This window comes from Pogona vitticeps, chromosome 15, assembly GCF_051106095.1.
Source record: "Pogona vitticeps strain Pit_001003342236 chromosome 15, PviZW2.1, whole genome shotgun sequence".
NCBI lineage: Eukaryota > Metazoa > Chordata > Lepidosauria > Squamata > Agamidae > Pogona > Pogona vitticeps.
The window spans coordinates 2,853,254-2,874,711 of NC_135797.1; the positions used below are offsets into that span (position 1 = coordinate 2,853,254).

The 21,458-nt window shown below is 46.3% G+C and overlaps 2 protein-coding genes across 2 annotated transcripts; both read right to left on the reverse strand.

The window, feature by feature from the left end:
* Positions 1-647: 647 nt before the first annotated feature.
* Positions 648-9,850, reverse strand: LOC110088480 (peptidoglycan recognition protein 3). The gene is made up of 5 exons (XM_020810793.3): positions 8,241-9,850; positions 7,234-7,324; positions 6,033-6,243; positions 5,142-5,260; positions 648-3,458 (listed from the first exon to the last, which is right to left on the reverse strand). Exons 2-5 carry the CDS (start codon positions 7,280-7,282, stop codon positions 3,277-3,279), a joined length of 561 nt encoding a protein of 186 aa, XP_020666452.3. The 5' UTR covers positions 7,283-7,324; positions 8,241-9,850; the 3' UTR covers positions 648-3,276.
* Positions 9,851-15,519: 5,669 nt separating this feature from the next.
* LOC110088456 (protein S100-A12) lies at positions 15,520-18,622 on the reverse strand. Its single transcript, XM_020810752.3, has 3 exons — positions 18,153-18,622; positions 16,871-17,028; positions 15,520-15,826 (listed from the first exon to the last, which is right to left on the reverse strand). Exons 2-3 carry the CDS (start codon positions 17,012-17,014, stop codon positions 15,656-15,658), a joined length of 315 nt encoding a protein of 104 aa, XP_020666411.1. The 5' UTR covers positions 17,015-17,028; positions 18,153-18,622; the 3' UTR covers positions 15,520-15,655.
* Positions 18,623-21,458: the final 2,836 nt, after the last annotated feature.

Genomic DNA, 21,458 nt, shown 5'->3' on the forward strand with positions numbered 1-21,458 from the left:
AACACCTAGTCACACAGGAGCTTATCGCCTGTGTTGACAACTGAGGTAGCATGGTAGAGAAGGGCTAAACCAGACTCCTCCAACCCACCGTCTTTTTGGCTACAAAGTCCATTATCCCCAACCCACAGAGAAAGACAGGTTTTGTAGTCTGTCTGTCTCACTCCAAAGGTCTGCATCTCTGGGGAGGCTGAGGAAAGCTATGAACCAGGAAGCTCCGGGTTCAAATTCCACGGAACCAATTATAGTACCTCATGAGCTTGAGTTTGGCCAACTTACTGTCTCAACCTCAGCTTGTCCTTCTGAAATATGGGTATAATGACACAGACTGAACTTACAGGATCAGCATTGCACCCAATTATGTATGCTTGGTCTTGCTGTCTTATAATTTTTAACAACAGGATTTTGTAGCTGTGTTTCAGAGCGGTCTAAATGTCCTGCCTGGCTATTATTTTAGATTGGATCTTTAGGCTTCAAATTAGCTGGTGCCTTTATTTAAATTGGATAATGGGATTAAAAAAATTAGTAATATTTCTCCAACCAGTGAAGAGGAAATGTTCTTGTTGCTAAAAAAAAATCCAGGAGTAGAGGCACAATGGGTCGTTGAATGCTGCAATTGTGGGGCCACTAATTGCCTAAGCAGCAGGCCTGTTGGCCAACTTTTGAGGCCTCTACAGGATGTGGTCCTGGGAGTGTCTTCACTTCCTAGGTGGCAAGCAACACGAAGCACCCACAACACAATCATGCAGTGGTCTGTGGTGCTGAAACCACTTTAATTTCAAAGCAGAAACCAACCAACCAACCAACCAAGACTTGGCTACCTCTTCTGCAATTAAGGTTAAGAGAAAGACCGACAGAACGAGAGACTTCCCTTCAGCCCATTTTAAACCTAACATCGTCATCATCATGAGCTTAGAATGATAAAGCTGGAAGCGACCCTATGGATGATTAAGTCCAGCCCCTGTCAAAGTGGCATAGTGGGGAATTGAACCCTCCACAGCCAGAGACTTAAACCACTGAGCTATCCAGCAGGTCTTTAATACATTGCTCAGAAGTTATACTAGATGTCCCATTCTCTCTCCACTCAAAGCGTAACATAAGGGAAGAAGCATCAAAGACAAAACCATCTGTCTACTGGGGGAGGACACAGGTAGCCCTTGTATATTCCCAGTGCATACGGTATTTTTAAGGTTCTGTCCTGCCCCTGAGTGGTTAAACATCTACATGCAACCAACAGATGAGGTCATAAGGAGATCTGGATCTGGAGATCATCAGCAATTTAGGCAACACCCATTTTTATCTCTTATTTCCATCAGGCCCTGTAGAGGCTTTGAAAACTGTCAGCTAGTGCTTGAGATGGGAAATTGTTTGATTTCGGAGTGGATGATGGTCAATAAGCTGCAACTAGTCCCTTCCATGCTCTGTTATGACTTCTCAATATTGCCACACTGGATCTGCTGTTCGGTGTCCTATGTGCCGCAGTCGAGAGATCGATCTTGGGGGATGAGCAGTCATCATGGACAGCAGCTTTCGCAACGCCTGTAACATCTCACAACAGGGACCTGAACAAGGGTGTCTTGGACTTCCAAACTGACCCTGGAATTCTAAATCAAAACCAATTATGAAGATAATCTCCAGACTTACCCAGTTCAGCAGTACCATGTGGTGGACTGGGAAGAAACTATCTGTACAAATGCACCTTAGTAAAAATCAGCTGTCTACTTCCTCCTTCTTTTATGCCCATCAGTTAGAGAAAGTGGGTGGTGGATGATGAAGTCTCCTTCTTGTAAAACCTGCTCCTCCGTTGCTGTTGTTGTTCCATTTTCCTCCTGCGTTGGAGGTGGAACACTCCCAGGTGATCAGGAAGGTATCCATGCGAGGAAGAGAAGGAGAGAGAAGGAGAAACAAGGGAATGATCTGGCCCTAAGCTGGTAGTGGAATCCAGAGAGTGAGGAAAAAGAGTATGTCTCACACGCTGAGAGCAGCAACAGTTCTGGGCATCAAGCTAAGCCAGTTCTGATGCCACCATCCACTTGATCTATGGATTAAATTTAGCAAACTAATTCAATAAGTTTGTCATCGACTCAGCTTCACGGCTGGGATCAATCCATGAGAGGCGCATTGGCCCACCAAAAAACGAGACTGCGAGTTAATTGTCTAGGAACTGTACAGCATGTTTTGATGTACATATGATGGCAAGAACCATCTTACAAACACAAATGGGTAGCTCAGTTGAGGTCCCACCTTCTGTCAGCTCATTCACTGGAAGATCCCATCCCTTGGGACCCAAATCTAGTCATATTTGGAGCAGATCCATGGAAACCAAAGGGTCTCCAGTTGGTCACCATGAATTTAAGTGGCTCTATATCTGCCTGAGGGGAACGCTCTACTGGAGTTCTCACTCTTTGGGGGAAAGATCCGATGTCATGGCCACACCGACACCTCTTGTTCCCTGTTCCCACCCAACTGCTTTAATGTTTGAATATTCACTCTGCGATAATATTCGATGGATTTTTAAAACATCAGTTGCTTTATTTACTTTTTATCACACTAGATTTCTTCCCAATCCCATTAAGAAGGTACAACCAGGAAAAATTGTCTTAAAAGCATGTTTTTCACAAATTGTCATTTTTTCCTTCTTCTCCCTCAAAACCCACACTATTTCTTGACTCAGAATTAAACACCAAGCTGCTACGAATCCCAGAACAGAGAGACTGTGCGTTCCTTTATTAAACACGCTGCCGTTAAGATTCAAAACACCACTTTTGAACACATTACCATTAAGATTCAAAACACCACAGAGTTTCTTGTGTCATCATGTTGATCTATCCTTTCTCCTGTCTGACAATGCATCTGATGTAAGATTTGTTTTCTTTCCAAAGCTTAAACTGAAACACATGCCCAAAAAAAGTATATAATTGAGCAGTATGAAACAGCATTTCAGTTCAAGAAGAAAGGGCTGTAAACCATGTGGAGGGAAACCCTCAATTTAGCAAAATTCCAGAGCAAAAACTGTAAGGGAAGGCTGTTAAAGAAGAAGAAGAGAAACCATTCCATCTTCTTCTTCTTCTTCCTTATCTTAGAACGGCAGAGCTGAATCATCACGTCCAGCTCCTATCAAGGAGGCCCAGTGGGGGAATCGAACTCCCAACCTCTGGCTACAAGGCCCACCCATAGTCTAATATATATATATATCGCCATTTTCTTTTTTCTTTTTCTTCATATACTTCCACAGCAAGCGTTGAAGGCCAAAGACTGCATAGGTGGTAGAATCGATCTTCAGTTGTGTTTATAGTTTGACCACTTGGTAAGTTCTTGGCGGACGGGGTCTCCAGGCGATACCATATCGCTGATGTCGCTGTGGGCTACGATGAGGTAATCTGAGGCCAAATAACCGACCTTCACACTGAAGTCCAGCAGACACTTTAGTGCTTTCCATGCCGCTTGGTTGGGAAGTTTCTCTAGAAGATAAGAAGGTCCTTTTTTGACCACCTCATAGACATATTCCTTCATATTACAAAATGCATCCCTACAAACTTAGGACCACCCCATCTCTCCTCCTGTAGGCTCAGCTGAACCCTACCCACCACCATCCAGAAATGTTGGAGTACATCTCCCATCATCCCCAAGCAACACACAGGTGACCCAGAAAGGCTTGCTCACATGGGAATTGTTGCCCAACGAATCTCAAAGTCTATAGCTTTTCAAAGGCCGCTGGAGGCTAGGGGTTCACAGACCCCTATCTTGTTGGACTACAACTCCCATAATGCCCTGATCTTTGGCCCTCCGGGGTGTGGCTTTGGGGAGCTGACATCTAATAACATCTAGAAGTCCACGTTCTAGAACTTAACAAGTCAACAGTTGACCTCGGAAAGCCCACTTGTGAAAGGGGCTGTCAAACTGTGTCATTTTTTAAAGCATGAGATCAGAAAAGTTACTTTTTCCTGTATTATGATTCTGAGGAAACCCCCATTCTCCCTGGGCTATGCTCAGGGATACAGTCCAAAATAATACATCTTAGTATCTGGAAATAATGCAAAAATCAGATAAAATTGTAACCTGTGACCAAATACATCTCTGGGTCTTATTCTGGTATATTTGGTTAAGAATGGCATATCACAATCCAGAAACAATTCAGTTCCAAAGGACAGACATATTTTGACTTTGTGGTAAGTCCAGGGTGCTAGTTTCCATCAGAATTTGCCAAAGCCACATTCCTGAAGCAGGCTGACTTCTGTGATTGTGTTCCATCGCCGCCACCCACCTCTTTAACACAACCCACGGTGTATGCTTTTAAGAGCCTCCCATTTCTGGCATGTCTCTGATGACTCGATGATCCTATGCACGACATACAGTCCGAAGGGTGGAGAGACTGCCGGGAAGGCTATGGCATTTTGGAGAACCTTTCCCCAGTGTAATATCTGTGAGCATTTATGGGGTAAACAGAGAGCAACAATGAAGCAGGGTTGGGTCTTGGACTGCATGTCCCATCAGCTGTAGCTGACTCAAAAACCCAAGGCATACTCAAGATTTTCGGATAACCACTGGAACGGTCAACCCCTGGGCTGGGCACATCCTGCAAACATCACTGGGTGCTATTAACCTACAAGCAGTGCTTCATTTCTCCACCCCATCGTTTAGCACCATAAACAAGTCAATTCACTCGCTGGTTTCTTGCGTGAAAGAACAACACAGGACAGATAAGTTTCAAGGAAGCTCCACCTATTACCGGACTGAAGACAGGGGATCTGTCACCGTGGTGGTTCAACCCCCTGTACCGTCAAGGCTGTTGGTCAACAGAAGGGATTTTCGATACCAAGAAAGCCAGAATCCCATAGACTACGGATACCACTTTGTGTCAACCACGAGTAACTGTGCCTCCAAAGTCTGCTCACACCGGCTTTGGGAGAAGAACATGTCCAGTCCTTAAACCTCAAAGGCATGATGGTCCCAATGTCTTCCCACCGAGATACTATACCATCAACATCCATCAACAGCCCATCTTGATGGGCTTCATCCATCAAGACATTGACGGATGAAGCCCATCAACCTCTTGAAGATTCACAGTTGCTCAGCCCTGCCCTATAGGCATTGCCTTCGGTGAGTGCGACTGTGTTTCTTTACCAAGATATCACCAAACTTACCAGTAAATGTGCCAATGAAGGCAATGCCGAGCGACAAATCATTGTAGCCATAAGTGTGAGCACCTTCGTTGCGCCAGCCTCGGCCTTCGTACACATATCCGTCTTCACCAATCAGGAAGCTGGAAGGTCAGAAATGGAGACATGAGTTTTCTTCCTACTCTATCCTGTTTACACAGCTGGCTTGACTCCTAAGGTTATGCAGTGGTGCCTTGCATTACGACGTTAATTCGTTCCAGCAAAATCGCTGTAGAACGAAAACGTCGTAATGCGAAAATAAAAAGCCCATTGAAACGCACTGAAACCCCTTCAGTGCGTTCCAATGGGCTGGAAACTCACCGTCCAGCGAAGATCCTCCATAGGGTGGCCATTTTCGGTGGCTGTCTTGCGAGGAATCCGTCCAAAAACACAGCGGGGAGCCATTTTATTTACCCGGTGGCCATTTTGAAACCGCTGATCAGCTGGAGGAAAATCATCGTTTTGCGAAGAATCGGTTCCCGAAGAAGGGAACCGATCATCGCAAAGCGAAAAAAACCCATTCAGAACATTGTTTTGTGATCGCAATTGCGATCACAAAAAGATCATCGTAATGCAGGGCAATCGTAAAGCGAGGCACCACTGTATCTCTCGTCCAAGGTCCAAAGCCGAAAGTCCCACCGGTGTGTTAGTGCAGGGTTCCACCCCTTCTACAAGCACTCCTGTGATGAAACAACCCTTGGCTGTTCACCATCGGACGAGTGGCACCACCCCGTTTGTCTACCCTGGTGGGACCGTCTACTCTGGAGAAGCTCACCAAGTCACGGTTGCATTTATAAAAGTAGCTTTGGCAAAGGAAAACAAAAGGATCATCTTCTACACAAGAAGACAACCCTGTGGGTACTTCCGTGATCTCACCTGTAGCCAATATCACACCACCCTTTGATGCGTTGATGGTAATCCTGGACGTTCCTTGTCTCTCTCGCGCATTCAGCGTGGGACCTGCAGGGAGTTCCGGACGTGTGGATGATGACGGCATATTCCGGCAGGGTGGTCTGCAAGGGTGCGGAACAGTTAGCAGGCTTGGCTCCCCACTTGGAGGGGGTGATGAGCTGGAAACAGGGAGTGACTGTGGAAACACAACGTTGGAGGTTGCTGAAGTGGTTAGGAGAAGCATGGGTCTCCAAGAACTGCAGCAGTCTATCTACAGCACCTTGGCAGCAGTGTCATTGCTAGCTTTGTTATGAGCTTTGTGTGTTGCTGGTTTTAACCGCTAAAGCCCTAAACAGCTTGGCTCCAGGCTATTTAAAAGACTGCATCTCCCTCTATGAGCCTGTTTGGGAATTAAGATCATCAAGGGAGGCCTTTCTCTCAGTCCCACCAACTTCACAGTGGGTGAGTAAAAATATAAATAAATAAATAAAATTGATGGTCAGCTGATGGGTTGGTCAAGCTACTGCCACCTAGAGGGCATTGTCAGTATATATATACTGACAATGCCCTCTAGATGGCAGTAGTTTGACCAACCCATCAGCTGACCATCAAGAGCCAATCCATTGCCACGGGGCCTTATAAATCCCAGAGCTCAGAGCTGCTACATCAGTTCATGTAAGTTCTCTCTGAGATGGAGCGTCTTCTCACCAACCGTGACCGATTTTGAGCAGGCGAAAACATTTTCAGCTCAGTCAGTCGGACCCTGACTGCTAATGAGGAGTAATAAAATCTCGTCATCTTGGTCTGTCATCACCAGGGCCATAATTTTAACACAACTGGAAATGTGTGCTTGCTGTGCTGTCTCACTGAATTCAATATTTGTACAACTGAGTTCATATATGAGGTTAGAGCCACATGCGAAGGGATCCATTGGAATGATGACAGAGCAGCTGTGCCACCTTAAGGTGTTGGAAGACTACAATGTCCATCATCCAGTGACTCTCTGGGTCTGTAGGGGGTTCAGGTCCAGCAACACGTGGAGGGGCACAGCTTCCCCATGCTTGACAATATTGTACCTCCTCCAACTATAAGGTCAGGTGGTAGAGTCAGGCAGAGCACCGTACCACAAGAGTCATGCAGAGGACCGTACCACAAGAGTCACGCAGAGGACTGTACCACAACTCACCTGTTGGCAAACTGCCTAGAAGAAGCAGAAGGGTCTTCAACATGACCATCTTCCTTCTGTTGGCGTCCTGGCCCAATAGCTCAGAAGCAACCTGTGGCAAATTATAATAGTCGTTTCAGAACAGCAGAGCTGGAAGGGATCCCATAGATCATCAAGTCCAGCCCCTGTCAAGGAGGCACAGTGGAAAATCGAACTCCCAACCTCAGAATTTGGTAAAAGCGGTGGAGTAATATAGATCCACCAAACATTTTCTCTTAATCCAAACCAGAGAGACCAGAGGATCTGAAATACATAGTGTTCATGATATAATGGTGATGGATTACTCTCTGGATCCTGGTTTGCATGCTTGTTGAAGATGAAGTCTTTCTCCTTACAGTATCTGAAGGCTTGGGGCCACCAGGTGAGGTGAAAACTCACCTGTACCTTCCCAATGCAGGTGCAAACATCTGAATGATAAAAGCAGTTTGAACAAAACTACCGGAGGGGTGGTGAACTTGTGGACATCCCAGAGGCATCTGGTTGCCGAAGACTGCAACCAAGAGTTTGTTCTAGAAGACTATAGATGTTGGTCCTCTATATGTCTTTGTTGGCCTCATCAGCTTGGATAATGGTGGAACACAAGGGAAGAGGCCGTCAAACAGAGCCTGGAAGATCAGAAGTTGTCCATTCCTTCACCAGAATAATGCTGGATCTGATCCATTAAGCTGAAAGACTTAAGTCTGGGAACCCAGCACAATAAACTTGGTTCATATCGATACATTCTCCCTCCAGGTCCCCTGTTCCAAGCTTCATATTTAGTCCAGGGTGGGGAACATTTTTGTCCCTGCAGAAATTGTGAGACTTTAGGTCCCATCACACCAGGAAAGGAAGGCAAAGAGTAAAGGATGATGTGTGTGATAGCCCAGAACATCTGGAGTGGCAAGATTCCCCAAAACAAAAACTTAATACATGTCTGGATAATGTATAATCTTCAGGTTTTAAAAAAAAACACAGAATTTGGGACCTACCTCTAGCACCTTGTCTGAGCAGAAGCTTCCTTCCGAAAAGCCTCGGCTTTCTCTTATCCCTTCTGTTTGAAGGCAGGTGATGGATTAACAGGGAAATCAGAAAGCTTTTTACAGCAGAAAGGGTGTGGGCGGGAGATTTTACGGCAAGCGGTAACGCCATGTGCTTTTGAATCGGAAGCTTCCTCCATGGCATCATGAAGGCAGAACCAGAAAATGTGACCCTTCTCTTCCCTGAGCTTAATTAAGGGACCAACTTTTGAGGAAGGTCCCTATATAGCAACCTGTGTAATGTCATTGTTACAACCCTGTTATTAACAGATGAGTCACGGGTGAGTCAAGAGCCTTAGACATGCTCGGTGGCTTGATAAGGGCGGTAGTGATTCTGTTCAGTGAAACTCACACACATATACACACACGGGAGGAGAAAGGTGGCAAAGCGCTTTCATCCCATGAAGAAGGTCCTAGATATCAATCCTCATTTCTCCAACTCAAAGGATCAAGGAGCAGATAAGGCAGAAGAGTTTCACAGCTGGGCACAGAGTTAAGAGAGATGGACAAAGGGTCTCCAGTTAGACCAAAATGAGATACAGTAGCTTCCTCATGTGGTTTTAGAAGACCCATCCATGTGAATTTAATGGCCAGTTGGTTGTTGTGGGTTTTTCAGGCCCTTTGGCCGTGTTCTGTTCTTCCTGACATTTCGCCGGTCTCTGTGGCCGGCATCTTCCAAGGACTGGACTCGGAACTCTGTCCATGCTCTCTTGCTGTTTGTTGGATAGTTGAGACTATGCAACAAACACCAACTATCCAACAAACAGCAACAGCGCATGGACAACGTTCCTACTCCAGTCCTCGGAAGATGCCCATGGCCACAGAGACTGGCGAAACGTCAGGAAGAACAAATTTCAGAACACGGCCAAAGAGCCCGGAAAACCCACAACAACCATCAGATCCCGGCCGTGAAAGCCTTCGCGAATACATTAATGGCCAGTCTTAAGAGCATTCCAAGAGGAACTTCTGCTCCTCCACCACCACCCTCCGTTCTCTTCCTTGGTCCCAACGAAGGGAAGAGTTGACCAAAGTTTGTGTCCAAACGTCTTGATAAAATTCCATTCGGATGAAAGAAAAGGAAAGGGATGGAAACCAGCCTGAAATCATGGAGAACGGTTGCCAATCAGCGTTGGGAGGAATTGTCTAGAGATGGGCCAAGAGTGGAAGCCTGTTTCTGTGTAGACCATTTGTACTTACTGTGGATAGAAAAGAGAAGAAGAGAATGTTGTGGAACGCTACTCGATGGCTCTACACCAAGAGGTTTAACTCCATTCTCAAAGGAACTGATGAGAAAGAGATTCTTCAAGCAAAAACTTAGGTAAACCTGATCCGTCAGCCCTAATCTGATGGTATTTTTTTCGGTCAGGCTGCCTTCTTCATAGACGCCACAAAGAGGCAGCAGAAGCCATCCAATAGACAAGACTTTTCTTCAGGGAATCTTAAAAGAAAAGGAAGGAAAGGTTGGGAAACAAGTGAAAGAGGAATCTTTATGCTTCTGTTTCTGGCTGTTCTCACACACGGACCTCCAGAAAGTGTAGGATAACTTCTCAACCCCTCGTAGATGCCCACCTTCGTACCCACGCTCCTTCTCAACAAAACAACAGTGAGATGACTGAGGACGGTTTGGGAAGAGAGCCACACAAACCTGTTGGAGAGGAACAATTAATTAAGAGTCTGGGTTCTAACGTAAAGATCTTGTCAAGCCATTTTGTTGCACCATAGAAAGGCAACCTGGCATGGGGGGGAGTTATCAGGCCAATTTTGTGATCTCCTGGGTGTGTATGGACTACCTAAAATGGTAATGAACTCAACTCAAGTCAAGTCAACGTAAGTCAACACAACTCAACTCAACTCAACTATGACTGGCTTGAGGTCCAGAAAAAAAATATTTTCTGCTGAGGCCCCTGTGACTGGTGTTAAGGGGCAATCCACATATCCTGGGGACTCAGGAAGAGCAACATACATTGAGGCAGGGCATGTGGGGGGGAAAGGCAGGGGTCAGAAAATTGTCTCTATGGGTGTGGGGAAAATATAGTTTGGCCCAAATTATGTTCCATCATGTCAGAAGCCATGAAACCCACCAGTAACTTAGCCTTTCTCAAGCAAGGCAAGCCATCTATATATCACCAGGGTTGACTCTACTGTGGACAACAGACAACATGGGCTGAAAACTGCTTGAATGGAGTCCCATGGATAACCCAGCGGGTTAGGTCTCTGGCTGCAGAGCCAGAAGATGGGAGTTCAATTCCCCAGTGTGCCTCCTTGACAATGGCGGTACTCAGTGATCCAAAAGGTCCCCTCCAGCAATGCAGGTCGAAAATGATAATGATGATGGTTATGACGACCTGTCTTAATATGACAAATTACAACAACAGAGAAGGAATGATGTTAGAGGTGGTGGTGGTTTCAAACTGGCATGTCGTTTTTAACCCATACCACCTCCCCAGCTTCTTTGAGAACGGAAAGATGTCCAGATTCAGTTCTGGACCACCGTGTAACCCCATGAGAAGTCTTCCCTGTTGCTTTTGTTCCCCTCTTTGGAGCAGAGGGACAGGCTTAGGATTTCTCTCTTTTTTTCTCGTCTTGGGCTTGCCAAGGAATGCTGCCCCACTCGCCTGAAGACAAGGTTTTAAAAGACCTGTTGCAACTGGTGGCTTACAGCTTCCTGCTGCGGGACAGCCCCAGCTCCATAAAGCAGTTCAAGGGTGCGGCCTCCTTGTCAATGTGGGTAATCTTCCTTCTCCAGGCCAACCTTTTTGTCTTCACACAAGAGGAGACCATCCTGGAGGTGGTGGAGGGGATGAAGTTAGCTCGCTTGACAGCAGCTGGAACTGAGGACCTATAGGGCAGTGGTCCCTAACCTTGGGCCTCCAGATGTTCTTGGACTTCAACTCCCAGAAATCCTGGCCAGCAGAGGTGGTGGTGAAGGCTTCTGGGAGTTGTAGTCCAAGAACATCTGGAGGCCCAAGGTTGGGGACCACTGCTATAGGGTCCTTTTCAGCTCTGCAGTTCTCCACCAAAAACCAGTGCCCTCAAGAAATTTCACACACTTTAGAAACCCTACTAGGGTCACCATGAATCAGAATCTGCTTGGCAGACCATCACATCCACTCATGCACCACAGCTCAGAAGAGGTGATGAAAGAGAAGGGTGTATCAGAGTCAGATGTCCTTCTAGGACTGCAACTAGCCAGTGTTGTTGACCAATGCTTTGATTGTGTCAAGCCCCAGTGGTTCACTTCTGCTTTTCAAATCCGTGACTCCAGACCCAAAGGTGTGGAAGGAAATTGAAGAACCATCATGTCGTTCCGCCACCAAGAAGCCTCCAAGTCCCCTCATGGTGGAAAATGTTTCACCGAACCTCAGATGTCCATGGATTGTTGAAAACCATCTGGTCCAACCTCCCTCCTCCTTGATCCCAGAAATCCAAAACAGGATGGGGATTTCCCCAGCCTGTGCTCAGAGACCTCTCATAAGAAGGTGCCCACCCCACCAGGTCATTGACCAGGATGGGTGATGCTCAGCCTTGTCATGACCCACAACCATCCAGTCCATTAGATGAGCATGGTAAGACACCTCCAGAAAGGCATCTGGGTTTTCACACTGCTCAGAATTGCCCTGTGCATTCATGGCAGGCTTTCACAGCCTCATGGGCATCGTAGAACAGTACTCAAAAAGAGGTCCATATCATTGTCAAGGTGGGCACCCAGTCACCTTACAAAGCTGGGACAGGTACGGCCTCCTTGGTCAGCAGGTGTACAAAAGGCTGATGGATGTGGCCGGAGAGGACAACACCTGGAGGACAGGAGGTATTGATGAGGCCCAAAGATCATGTCACCAGGGTCAGTGGGTGGGTGGAGAGAAGACCATGATCCTGATGGAGCCACCCCTACCTTCTTCTCCCCGTTCTCACACCTGGCAGTGCCATCAGCTCCAGATTTTGCCTGCCTTCCAAAACAAACCAGGTGTCTTTTCTAACATCCGTTCCCCCTTACCCTTTTTTCCCTCTCTGTCTCCTGTTTGTCACAGTTCTCAAAATACCCATTTGAGTTTTCTTGCCATCCTGGCCTCCTCACAAGTCGCGAGACCCAGCACCTCCTCGGGATCATACCTCGAACCAAGCAAAAGCTCAGCATAACCACCACATCCTTTCCCATGAGCCGCGCTGCCCAAGCACCCAATCCAAACTAACCCTGACTTACAAAAGGGAGGTGGACTGACCTTCATGCAGGAGCAGAGAAGAGGATGGAGGGGAAAGGCTGCCAGCTACGGACCTCAAGATGATAGACCTGGAGAGATGCAGCCTTTTCCCAAGACACAGCCAGCTACAAAAAGCACCAGCCCAGCACTGAAGCTAACCAGATAAGCAAGATTGTTGACCCAAGAGAGAAAGAACGCACTCAGTTTCCTAACCCGAATGCTGGAAGGGCTGAAGAAAAGGCAACACACACACACACACATATCTTTGTCCATAAAGTCATAGCATCAAATTTTCTATGCCGTAAAGTTCTCTCCCTCCATCTGCTCCTTCCTTCTTTACATGGGGTGTCCAGGCCAACTTCCACAACCTCTTCTAGACATCAGTGCTTTTTTCACTTCCTAGCCTCGCCTGCTTCATTCATAACAAATTATTTTAAGATCGATGAATGGCCAGAATGCTCGGGTAGAAGACCATCCAAGAATGCAGGACACATACCAAGGGGCTCAAGCTACGAGAAGACAGATTTAGGCTGAATATCAGGAAAAACTTCCTAACTGTTAGAAAAGTACGACAACGGAACTCATGACTTCGGGAGAGGGTGAGCGCTTCGATTCAAGAGAAAGCTGGGCAACCTTCTGTCAGATCTGCTTTGATTTGGATTTCTGCATAGAGTAGAGGGTTGGACGTGAAACTCCAACCCTGAATCTACCAACTAGTATGGCCCATTCTTCTTCCAGCTTGTGTTTATTGTTTTAAAGCTCTTTTCCCAGTACACAGTTGGATCAATTCTCAAGATGTGCTTCTTCAACCTTAAGCTTCTGCGAGGGTTCATGGAATGACCAATTTCTGGTGGAAATTCCCTGGGAGCGACTTCCCCCCCATCCATAGTGGAGGCCCGGAGCTGATGTTTTTAGGGCATCTCTAGTCAACCAGAATACACACAAAGACACCCCACACACACACACTAAGCTGTGAGAAAGAGGCTTTGTGGCCTCTCCTCTTTCTCCCAGGGCCTGTCATCCTGCCTCAAATGTCAACGTGGAAGTGTAGACGTCTTGTGTAACCCGTTGAGCAAGATGGGTGGAGGAGGAAGTGAGGACCCCCGGCTGACAATGCCTATCCTTCTCTTCAAGCTGCTTCTTTGGGTGACGTTGCCAGTTTCTTAAGAGTTGAGGAAGAGCAGCCCACCAGGAAGTCAAGAGGCATCTCCGTTTCATCCTCGGACCGGTTGGCGTCAACTCCCGTTGGGTTGCACCCACCCAAAAAAGGCTTCCACCAAGTTGACCTCTGCTCATCCTGTTATTTGATCCATCAAACATTGTTTTGATAGCTAGAAGCCACTCCCCGGGGTCTTTAATGGAAGTATTTCTGTCTCTTACTACCAACTGCTGGATAGCTTGGTGGCTTAGGCCTCTGGTTGCAGAGCCAGAGCTGAGAGTTCGATTCTCCACTGGCCCTCCTTAAATGGACTAGATGATCTATAGGATCCCTTACAGTTCTGAGTTGTTATTATTATCATTCCCCAGTTTTACAGTGCAATCAGCTCTTCCTGGGGCAAACTCCTGCAAACATTGTGATCAACAGGGACGATTCACCACTTTTACATTTTTCAAATCTAAAACTGTTTGTAAATCAATAAATGGTGATGCCTCGACCCAATTTAGAGCACTGTTGTCCCCTCTGAGTTGGGCTGCCATCCTCACAGTAACTATGGGAAGCATGGGTTTCCCCAGCAGAAATACATTCATAGGAGCTCTCCCTGTTATATTGCAAAGAATGTCCACATGGCTTGATCGGCAGTGGGCAATTAAGAGCCGTTGGCTTTGCAAAAGACCTAATCCTGGTAGCAATGAAGATGGCAGGGACTGCTTCCTTGCTGTGTTTCAACACAGCAGTTCGACATGTTAGGAGTCTCCGGGGAAAGGGGCTGATCATGGGGGATTTTACGATGAGTTCAAAATTCACCCCTGCTGGTTGGGAATGTTCAATGTTTTCTTTCTTTACAGCATTTTTTTTTTAAAAAATTACTTTTCAGCCAACGTTCCTGTAGCCATGCAGGGTTTTGTGAGCTTCAACTTAAAATAGAATACAATTTTGGATTTGGATTTGAGCCTGCAATTGACAGGAGCTAAAAAAAGTGTTCTGTGTTGCTGTAAAGTGCGGATGAAAAACCAGAGTGGTCCCCTGAACCTCTAAAATTAGAATAGCCAGCTGCCACTGTTCTGTGGGAGCGCCTAGCTAGAGACTGAGAAACTTCTAAACTCTGTTTCCCATCTCCCTTGCTCAGCCCTAGCTGGACTAGTCAGGGATGATGGGTGTTGTAATCCAGCCACCTTTGGAGGGCCAACATTTCTCCAGGCAAAGAGCCTGCCTGTTGTGAGGGTTTTTTGTGAAGAAAATGGACAGTGTCGTAATAACCCATCTCAGAAGCGTCTTATATTTCTGAAACAAACGTGAACGCTAAGTTCAGTTTATTTTTCCCCATCTGCTGAAAATCCCAGAGGATGATGATTCTTGTTTTGTGGGTGAGGAACAGGAAACCATTACAGAGATTTATGATTTAAAAAAACAAAATTAGTGTCGGACAGAATCTCGTTTGTTATACCTATCAATGTAAGTGGCCACTAGTCAGCCTAGGCAATCTTAATTAGTGGCTATTAGAGCTGATGGGCGTGATGATTCGATTTGATTCTGGCCACAAAAAGGATCCTCCAAAATCAGCGACCATTTCTCCATTTCTGTCTGGAACCTGTTGGGGTTTAGCAACACAGGCAGGGAAGTCTGTCCCTCCAGATGTGGTCGGATCGCAACACCCATTGTCCCCCACTATGGACTATCCCAGGCAGAGCTGCAAAAAGTGGTTAAAAACTGGAGGATCCTCCCCCCCTCTTGTCTGATCTCCAGTATATGTAACAGGGAATTCTCATGAGCAGACCCCTAATTAAAGCCTTCGCCGTTCTCCAAGACCAGAAATTTTTCTCAGATCCTGAATTTTATTTTATTTTTTACAGACAAAACCATGACAAAGAGATTTGAGTGGAATGCACATTTTTAATTATTTTGATGCATTAGCTGGAACCCCGGGGGGAGGGAGAGAACTCTCTTTGCAGGTGGCCATTCAGAAAGCTGGGATGATTTGCATGGCTCTTCTGCTTCCCCATTGAGGCTTAGTGCTGGTGGTGGGCGTGGCCATCATCGCCCTCTTGGTGGATGTGCTCATGGCTGGCGATGGCGACGCGAGAGAGGAAGGCTGCATACTCTCCAAAAGATATCTGCTTATCCTTGTCCTGGTCCAGTTCTTTGAACAGCTTCTCGATAGCTTTAGGGTTCTTTGAGTCCTGTTGACAGAAAGACCAGACCATTATAGTCCCATTATTTATTTCTTCTTCCATGGAGAAATACCTCCACTCAGGGGGCATTTGTGTGGCCCAGTCTACTCAAGTATTCACCAGTTGACTGTTCCTCAGAGATCCTGAAGGCCTGGTCTACCTCCATTAGGAGCTTCCTTTCCTGTATCCAAGTGTGGCCAGAATTAGTCCCCAGCATGGCCACCTCCTGGACTGCAAGGAGAACAAACCTATCCATTTTGAAGGAAATCAACTCTGAGTGCTCACTGGAAGGACAGATCCTGAAGCTAAGGCTCCAATACTTCGGCCATCTCATGAGAAGAGAAGACTCCCTGGAAAAGACCCTAATGTTGGGAAAGTGTGAAGGCAAGAGGAGAAGGGGACGACAGAGGACGAGATGGATGGACAGTGTTACCGAAGCTACCAACATGAATTTGACCCAACTCCGGGAGGCAGTGGAAGAGAGGAGGGCCTGGAGTGCTCTGGTCCATGGGGTCACAAAGAATTGGACACGACTTAATGACTAAACAACAACAACAACATGGCCATCGTATCTCAGGAATCCTTGAGAGCTTTCATCAGGATCAGAATTTGGCCAGTCTTTGTGTAGATTAAGTAGACTGGTGCTCTAACTTGCCATTTTTTACCTTGCTGATTATTAGTCAGGGGATTCCCAGTGTGGTCTAGTCATTAGAATGTTAGACTAAGACTCTGAAGAACAGAGTTCAAATCCCCACTCAGCCATGGGCACTCACATGGGGGAGTGGAAGCGGTAAAACTATTCCTTAAATACTTTGCTTCTCTTGAAAGCGCCTCTATAAGTCGTTTCTGACTTGATGGCGCAGAATGCACAATAATTGGAGATGCTGGGAATTATCATCCATAACATCTGGACAACACCAATTTGCATGCTTTGGTGTAATACAAGGGAACAACCAGTATTCAGACTTCAAACAACTTAGTTAAGGAAACCCAAGCTAGCACTTTTGCATCAAATAACCCAAGCAATTTCTTCCAAAGGAAATGGTTTCTCACCTTCAAGAAGTTGGGGAGTTGCTTTTGAATCAGCTGCTCAAGCTCCTTGGCGCTGAGGGTGTCAAAATGTCCATGGCGCACGGAATACTGATGGAAAACGTTGATCTGGGTCTCAATGCATGCTTCCAGCTGAGTCTGAGACATCTTGAGCTTTAGAACTGTTTTTTTAAAAAAGCATAATATTAATAATAACAGCAGGAAGTTCAACAGAGAAGCCATTTGTTTAAAAAAAACACTTCTCTTTGATGTTTGTGGAACCTCCTGATGAAACATTTTATTGTTTTCCTTAAAAAATTTAGTCCCAAGTATCTCAAGGTTGGGATAGGAGAGACTCCGAATCTCCAAACCTTGAAGCTTATCCCTGGCAATCAAAATACTCCAGAGTCAATTGGCGGTGCCCCCAGATGTTGCTGGATAGCCTTCCTAGCTTTTGTAGCCAACATCACCATAGTGCAGTCCACTAACATCTGGAGAGACACAAGTCGTCTCCATGAAAATAACCCGGAGTTTGGTGGGCCAATGGGCCCACTGGCTATAAAACATCATCTTTGCATGCAGATGTTGCCAGATTGGTCATGAGCATTGCCAGGTGTAGTTGGCAGTACTTCATCTTGGAAACCCTTGAGAGGTCTCACCAGATTCAGGAGTCGCCCAATGCTTGCATTGATGATGCTGCGTCAGATGGAACAATCTTCTAACTAGCATCTTGAAACCACTTCTTCTGAAATACTATAGCATGTGCCTGCTGTACAGATTGTTCCCAAATCAATCCCCAACAGCTTGCACGAGGAACGTCTCCTTCCAGAGACCCTTGAGAGCTTCAAACAGCTTTATAGACCCCTGGTCTCCAACAGATGGATCAGGAAACCCACACCAAGCAGAGCAGACCACTGAATCCACCGGACTTTAGAAAAGCATTGACTTACAAAGTTGGGTTTATGAGCTGTGGGTTATTCCAACAGCATACCACAGTTGACTTACCCAAGTGTTGAGGAGACTCTACGAACTTCTTCGGGGTAGTTCTGTGTTTGGGATGGACGTCTGAGATGGAACAATACAGCCAACCAGCTTAGCAAGGAAAGAATCGGAACTGATCCCAATGGACAGCTCCATTGAGCTTAGACATACAGCAAGTCAACATGGATGCTAAAGTCCAGTTGATTCCGTGGCTCTGTTCTGCTTGAGCGGTTAGTGATTGGACTTACACAGTAGCCTCCTACGTCCCAGCTAAAGGCTCAGCCACCAAGACAACAGAAGGAAAGACAAAGACCCACAAACTTACCTAAGTCAATGCTCCACAAGACGGAGAGAGAGAAAGATCCAAGATGTGGCGAAGACCAGATGGATGTTCTTGCTTCTTATACTCTCCCTTGTTCTCCAGCCTCTCTTACACACACATGCGTACACGCACGGTTGCGAAATGCTCCGTCGTTGCCAAATCTGCACACCTATAGCATTGGTCACTGCTTGCTCAAGGAATGTGACTGAGGTCTTCCTGAAGCAGCATTCCTACGTGGGGAAGGGGGGGGCGCTGTGGCCATCAACATGTAGTCCTCCATTTACCGGCAGCAGGGTTGAGACAAACACACTGCATTGAGCAATCCCCTGGATTTTTTTTGGTCAATGTTTGCATGGAACCAGTTAGTTGTGCAGCTAAAGGAAGGGTGCAGCATTTCCTGCGAGGGGTCTTGTGCAACGCTCATGCCGGACAGGTTTGTGCTGTAAGGAGAGGAATGATTCAGTCTTGTACAATCCTCTCTCCCTCCACAAAGCCCTCTACATATGTTGAATGTGGATACGGACAGGCAGAATTTGTTCACCCTGATTGAGAAATCCTATGGTCCTGCAATTAGAGGATTAAACATTTCCCTTTTCAATAAAAATGAGAGATTTCTTTAAATAAACTGATGGTGCGTAAGTAAAGGAGCACTTCCTTCCTTCCTTCCGTTTTTCCTTCCTTTTATCCATCATAAGCTCCTTCCTTCCTTCCATCCATCCATCCATCATTAGCTCCTTCCTTCCTTCCTTCCTTCCTTCCTTCCTTCCTTCCTTCCTTCCTTCCTTCCTTCCTTCCTTCCTTCCTTCCTTCCTTCCTTCCAGCTCTCATGTGAAAGGTTGGTTGCTTTGGAGGTGACCCCTTCACTGGAAATTATGCCCACGTGATACTGGAGCTTCTGACTCCATAGCACGTATAATTTCTGTCTTATGGTCTTTGCAACATACACAACGTGGTATGATGTCTTGGAGGGCCTCTCAAAAGGATGTTGAAATAGAAGCAGCCCTTTTCATCATCCCTCCCGCAACTTTTCTAAACATCTCAACTGATATGGGCCTCCAGTTGGTTTTAAGAACTGCAACCCACAGAATATTTGTCTGGTTGAGTAATGTTGGCTTATGTTGGGCGCTTGTGAAGGTCCATAGAGCAATACCCCATTTGCCTTGGTGGGAATGATGATGATGAGTCCATTGAGCAAAGGTGCTTCTTGCAAAGTCCAACGGGAGGAAAGTCCCTCAGAAGGAAAATCACCTTTCCTTCCTGGATTCTGCTTCCTGGGGGACAATGCTTGGAATATAAGCACAAGAAGAGATGCTATGGAAGATCAGATCAACAGCCTGTCTAGGCTAGCATGAGGTCCTCTTGCTGGCCAACCAGCTGGCCCAGCGGGAAGGCCACCATGAGGATATGAAAACAGTCCTTCTCACTGCTCCCTAGCAAATGATAAATAGTGTGACTCCACCTCTGTTCCTGGAAAGGGTATATATCCACCTCATTGAGAGTTGGGAATTGGGAATGTTACCTAATTGGGAATGTTACCTTCTTAGGAGTACAGATCCCAGAATTCTCAGCTGGCATGAGATCTGGAATCCAAAAAACATATCATTTCCAAGCTGTGAACCACTTTGACTGGTATTCGTGGGTGGGCCTCACAGTCATGAACTGACTAGATCCATTTTTTTCATCTCCCAGCCTGTTGTTGTTAGAAGGCCATCAACTCACTCCAACTGATGGTGACCTTCAAAGGATCCCATCCTTAACTTCAAAGGATCCCATCCTTAACTGCCCTGCTCAGCTCTTTCAAACTCAAGGTTGTGGCTTCCTCGATGGAGTCAATCCATCTCATGTTTACTGTTCCTCATTTCCCGCTGCCTCCCACTTTCCTTCTCCAGCGAGCATTGACTAGCTCCTTTCTAAAGCTGGCAGCTCACACGACATCTTGTGGCTTGGATCATATGGAAAAGTTTGGTGGTTCGGGTTTTTTTTTTTAGGAGAAACCTTAATCTTTCTTTCCCAGGAATCAATTTAAGTGCAAAAACATTCCACAATGATTTAAGAAATCACGCACCCAACATTTTGCAAGCAAAAATTTTATTTCATTGATTTTCACCAGAAGCTTTGCTTTCCAAACAAGAGCATTTAGGAAGGAGGGGGCGTTGTCTTGATTTATTGCGTAATTTATCTCATTCTCTCTCTGGACATCATCCTCGGCTACTTGCTAGCTCTCCTTCTTAGTGGCCATGGGGGTGGCCATGGGGGTGGCAATGGGGGTCCTTTCCTTCCCCACGGCCATGAAGCTTCTCATGGGTAGCGTGGACATATCTCGCAACTATGGCCATACATTCCAGAAAATCCAAGGTGCCGTTCTTATCTTTGTCCAGTTCCTGGAAGAGTTTGTGGACAGCTTCATTGTTTTGGATATGCTGCAAAAAGAGAGGAAAATGAAGGACTCCAACACGATCTGTGTTTCATTGAACGGCAGGACAATTCCTAAAATAAGGGTTTGGCAAGCAGAAGCTTTTTGGTCAAAGACTGTCCTATCCAGAAGCAAAAGAGGAGGAATCTTGAAGGAATCAGAGAATCACTAAGTTGGAAGGGGCCTCTGAGGCCATCAAGTCCAACCCCCTGCTAAAGGCAGGAAGCCAAGTCAAAGCAGATCAGACAAATTGCTCCAGCATTGGTGTGCTCACCACCTCCCAAGGTCATGCTGTACTTCTCTAATAGTTAAGAAGTTTTCCTGATATTCAGCCCAAATCTGTCTTCTCATAACTTGAGCCCAATCTTACATGTCCTGTACTCTGTGATGATCAAGAACAGATTCTGTCTCTCCCTTTCAAGTCTTTGAAAAGTGCTATCCTATCTCCCCTCGGTCTTCTTTTCTCAAGGCTAAACGGGGCCAGTTCTTTCCATCTTTCCTTGGAGGGTTTGATATCATGTTGCTCCAACATTTTCCTGGTTCCTCCCTAATTTGGACACAACGAGCCTCCCCTACGCCCAACTTTCGAACAAGAGACAGGAAAGGCGATCCAAGAAGGCCAGGATTTGAACCCTGCAGACCAAAGTCGCAGGCAAAGCATTGTGTATAATTTTGGGGAGAAGAGAGCATGCCAGTCTGGGTTATACAGCAGGGCACCGATGCCCAACGGGCAAGGGAGGAAGAGCCAACCGAGCCGTGACAGCTGTCCGCCCTCAGCTGACGAATAAAAGAAGTTGCTGATGTTGTAAACCTGCAGATCCAGGAGGGTAGACTGGTGCCAGCTTGCTGAAGGGGGGAGAATGAGGAGGATTAGTAAGATGGTGGAGCGGGACGAC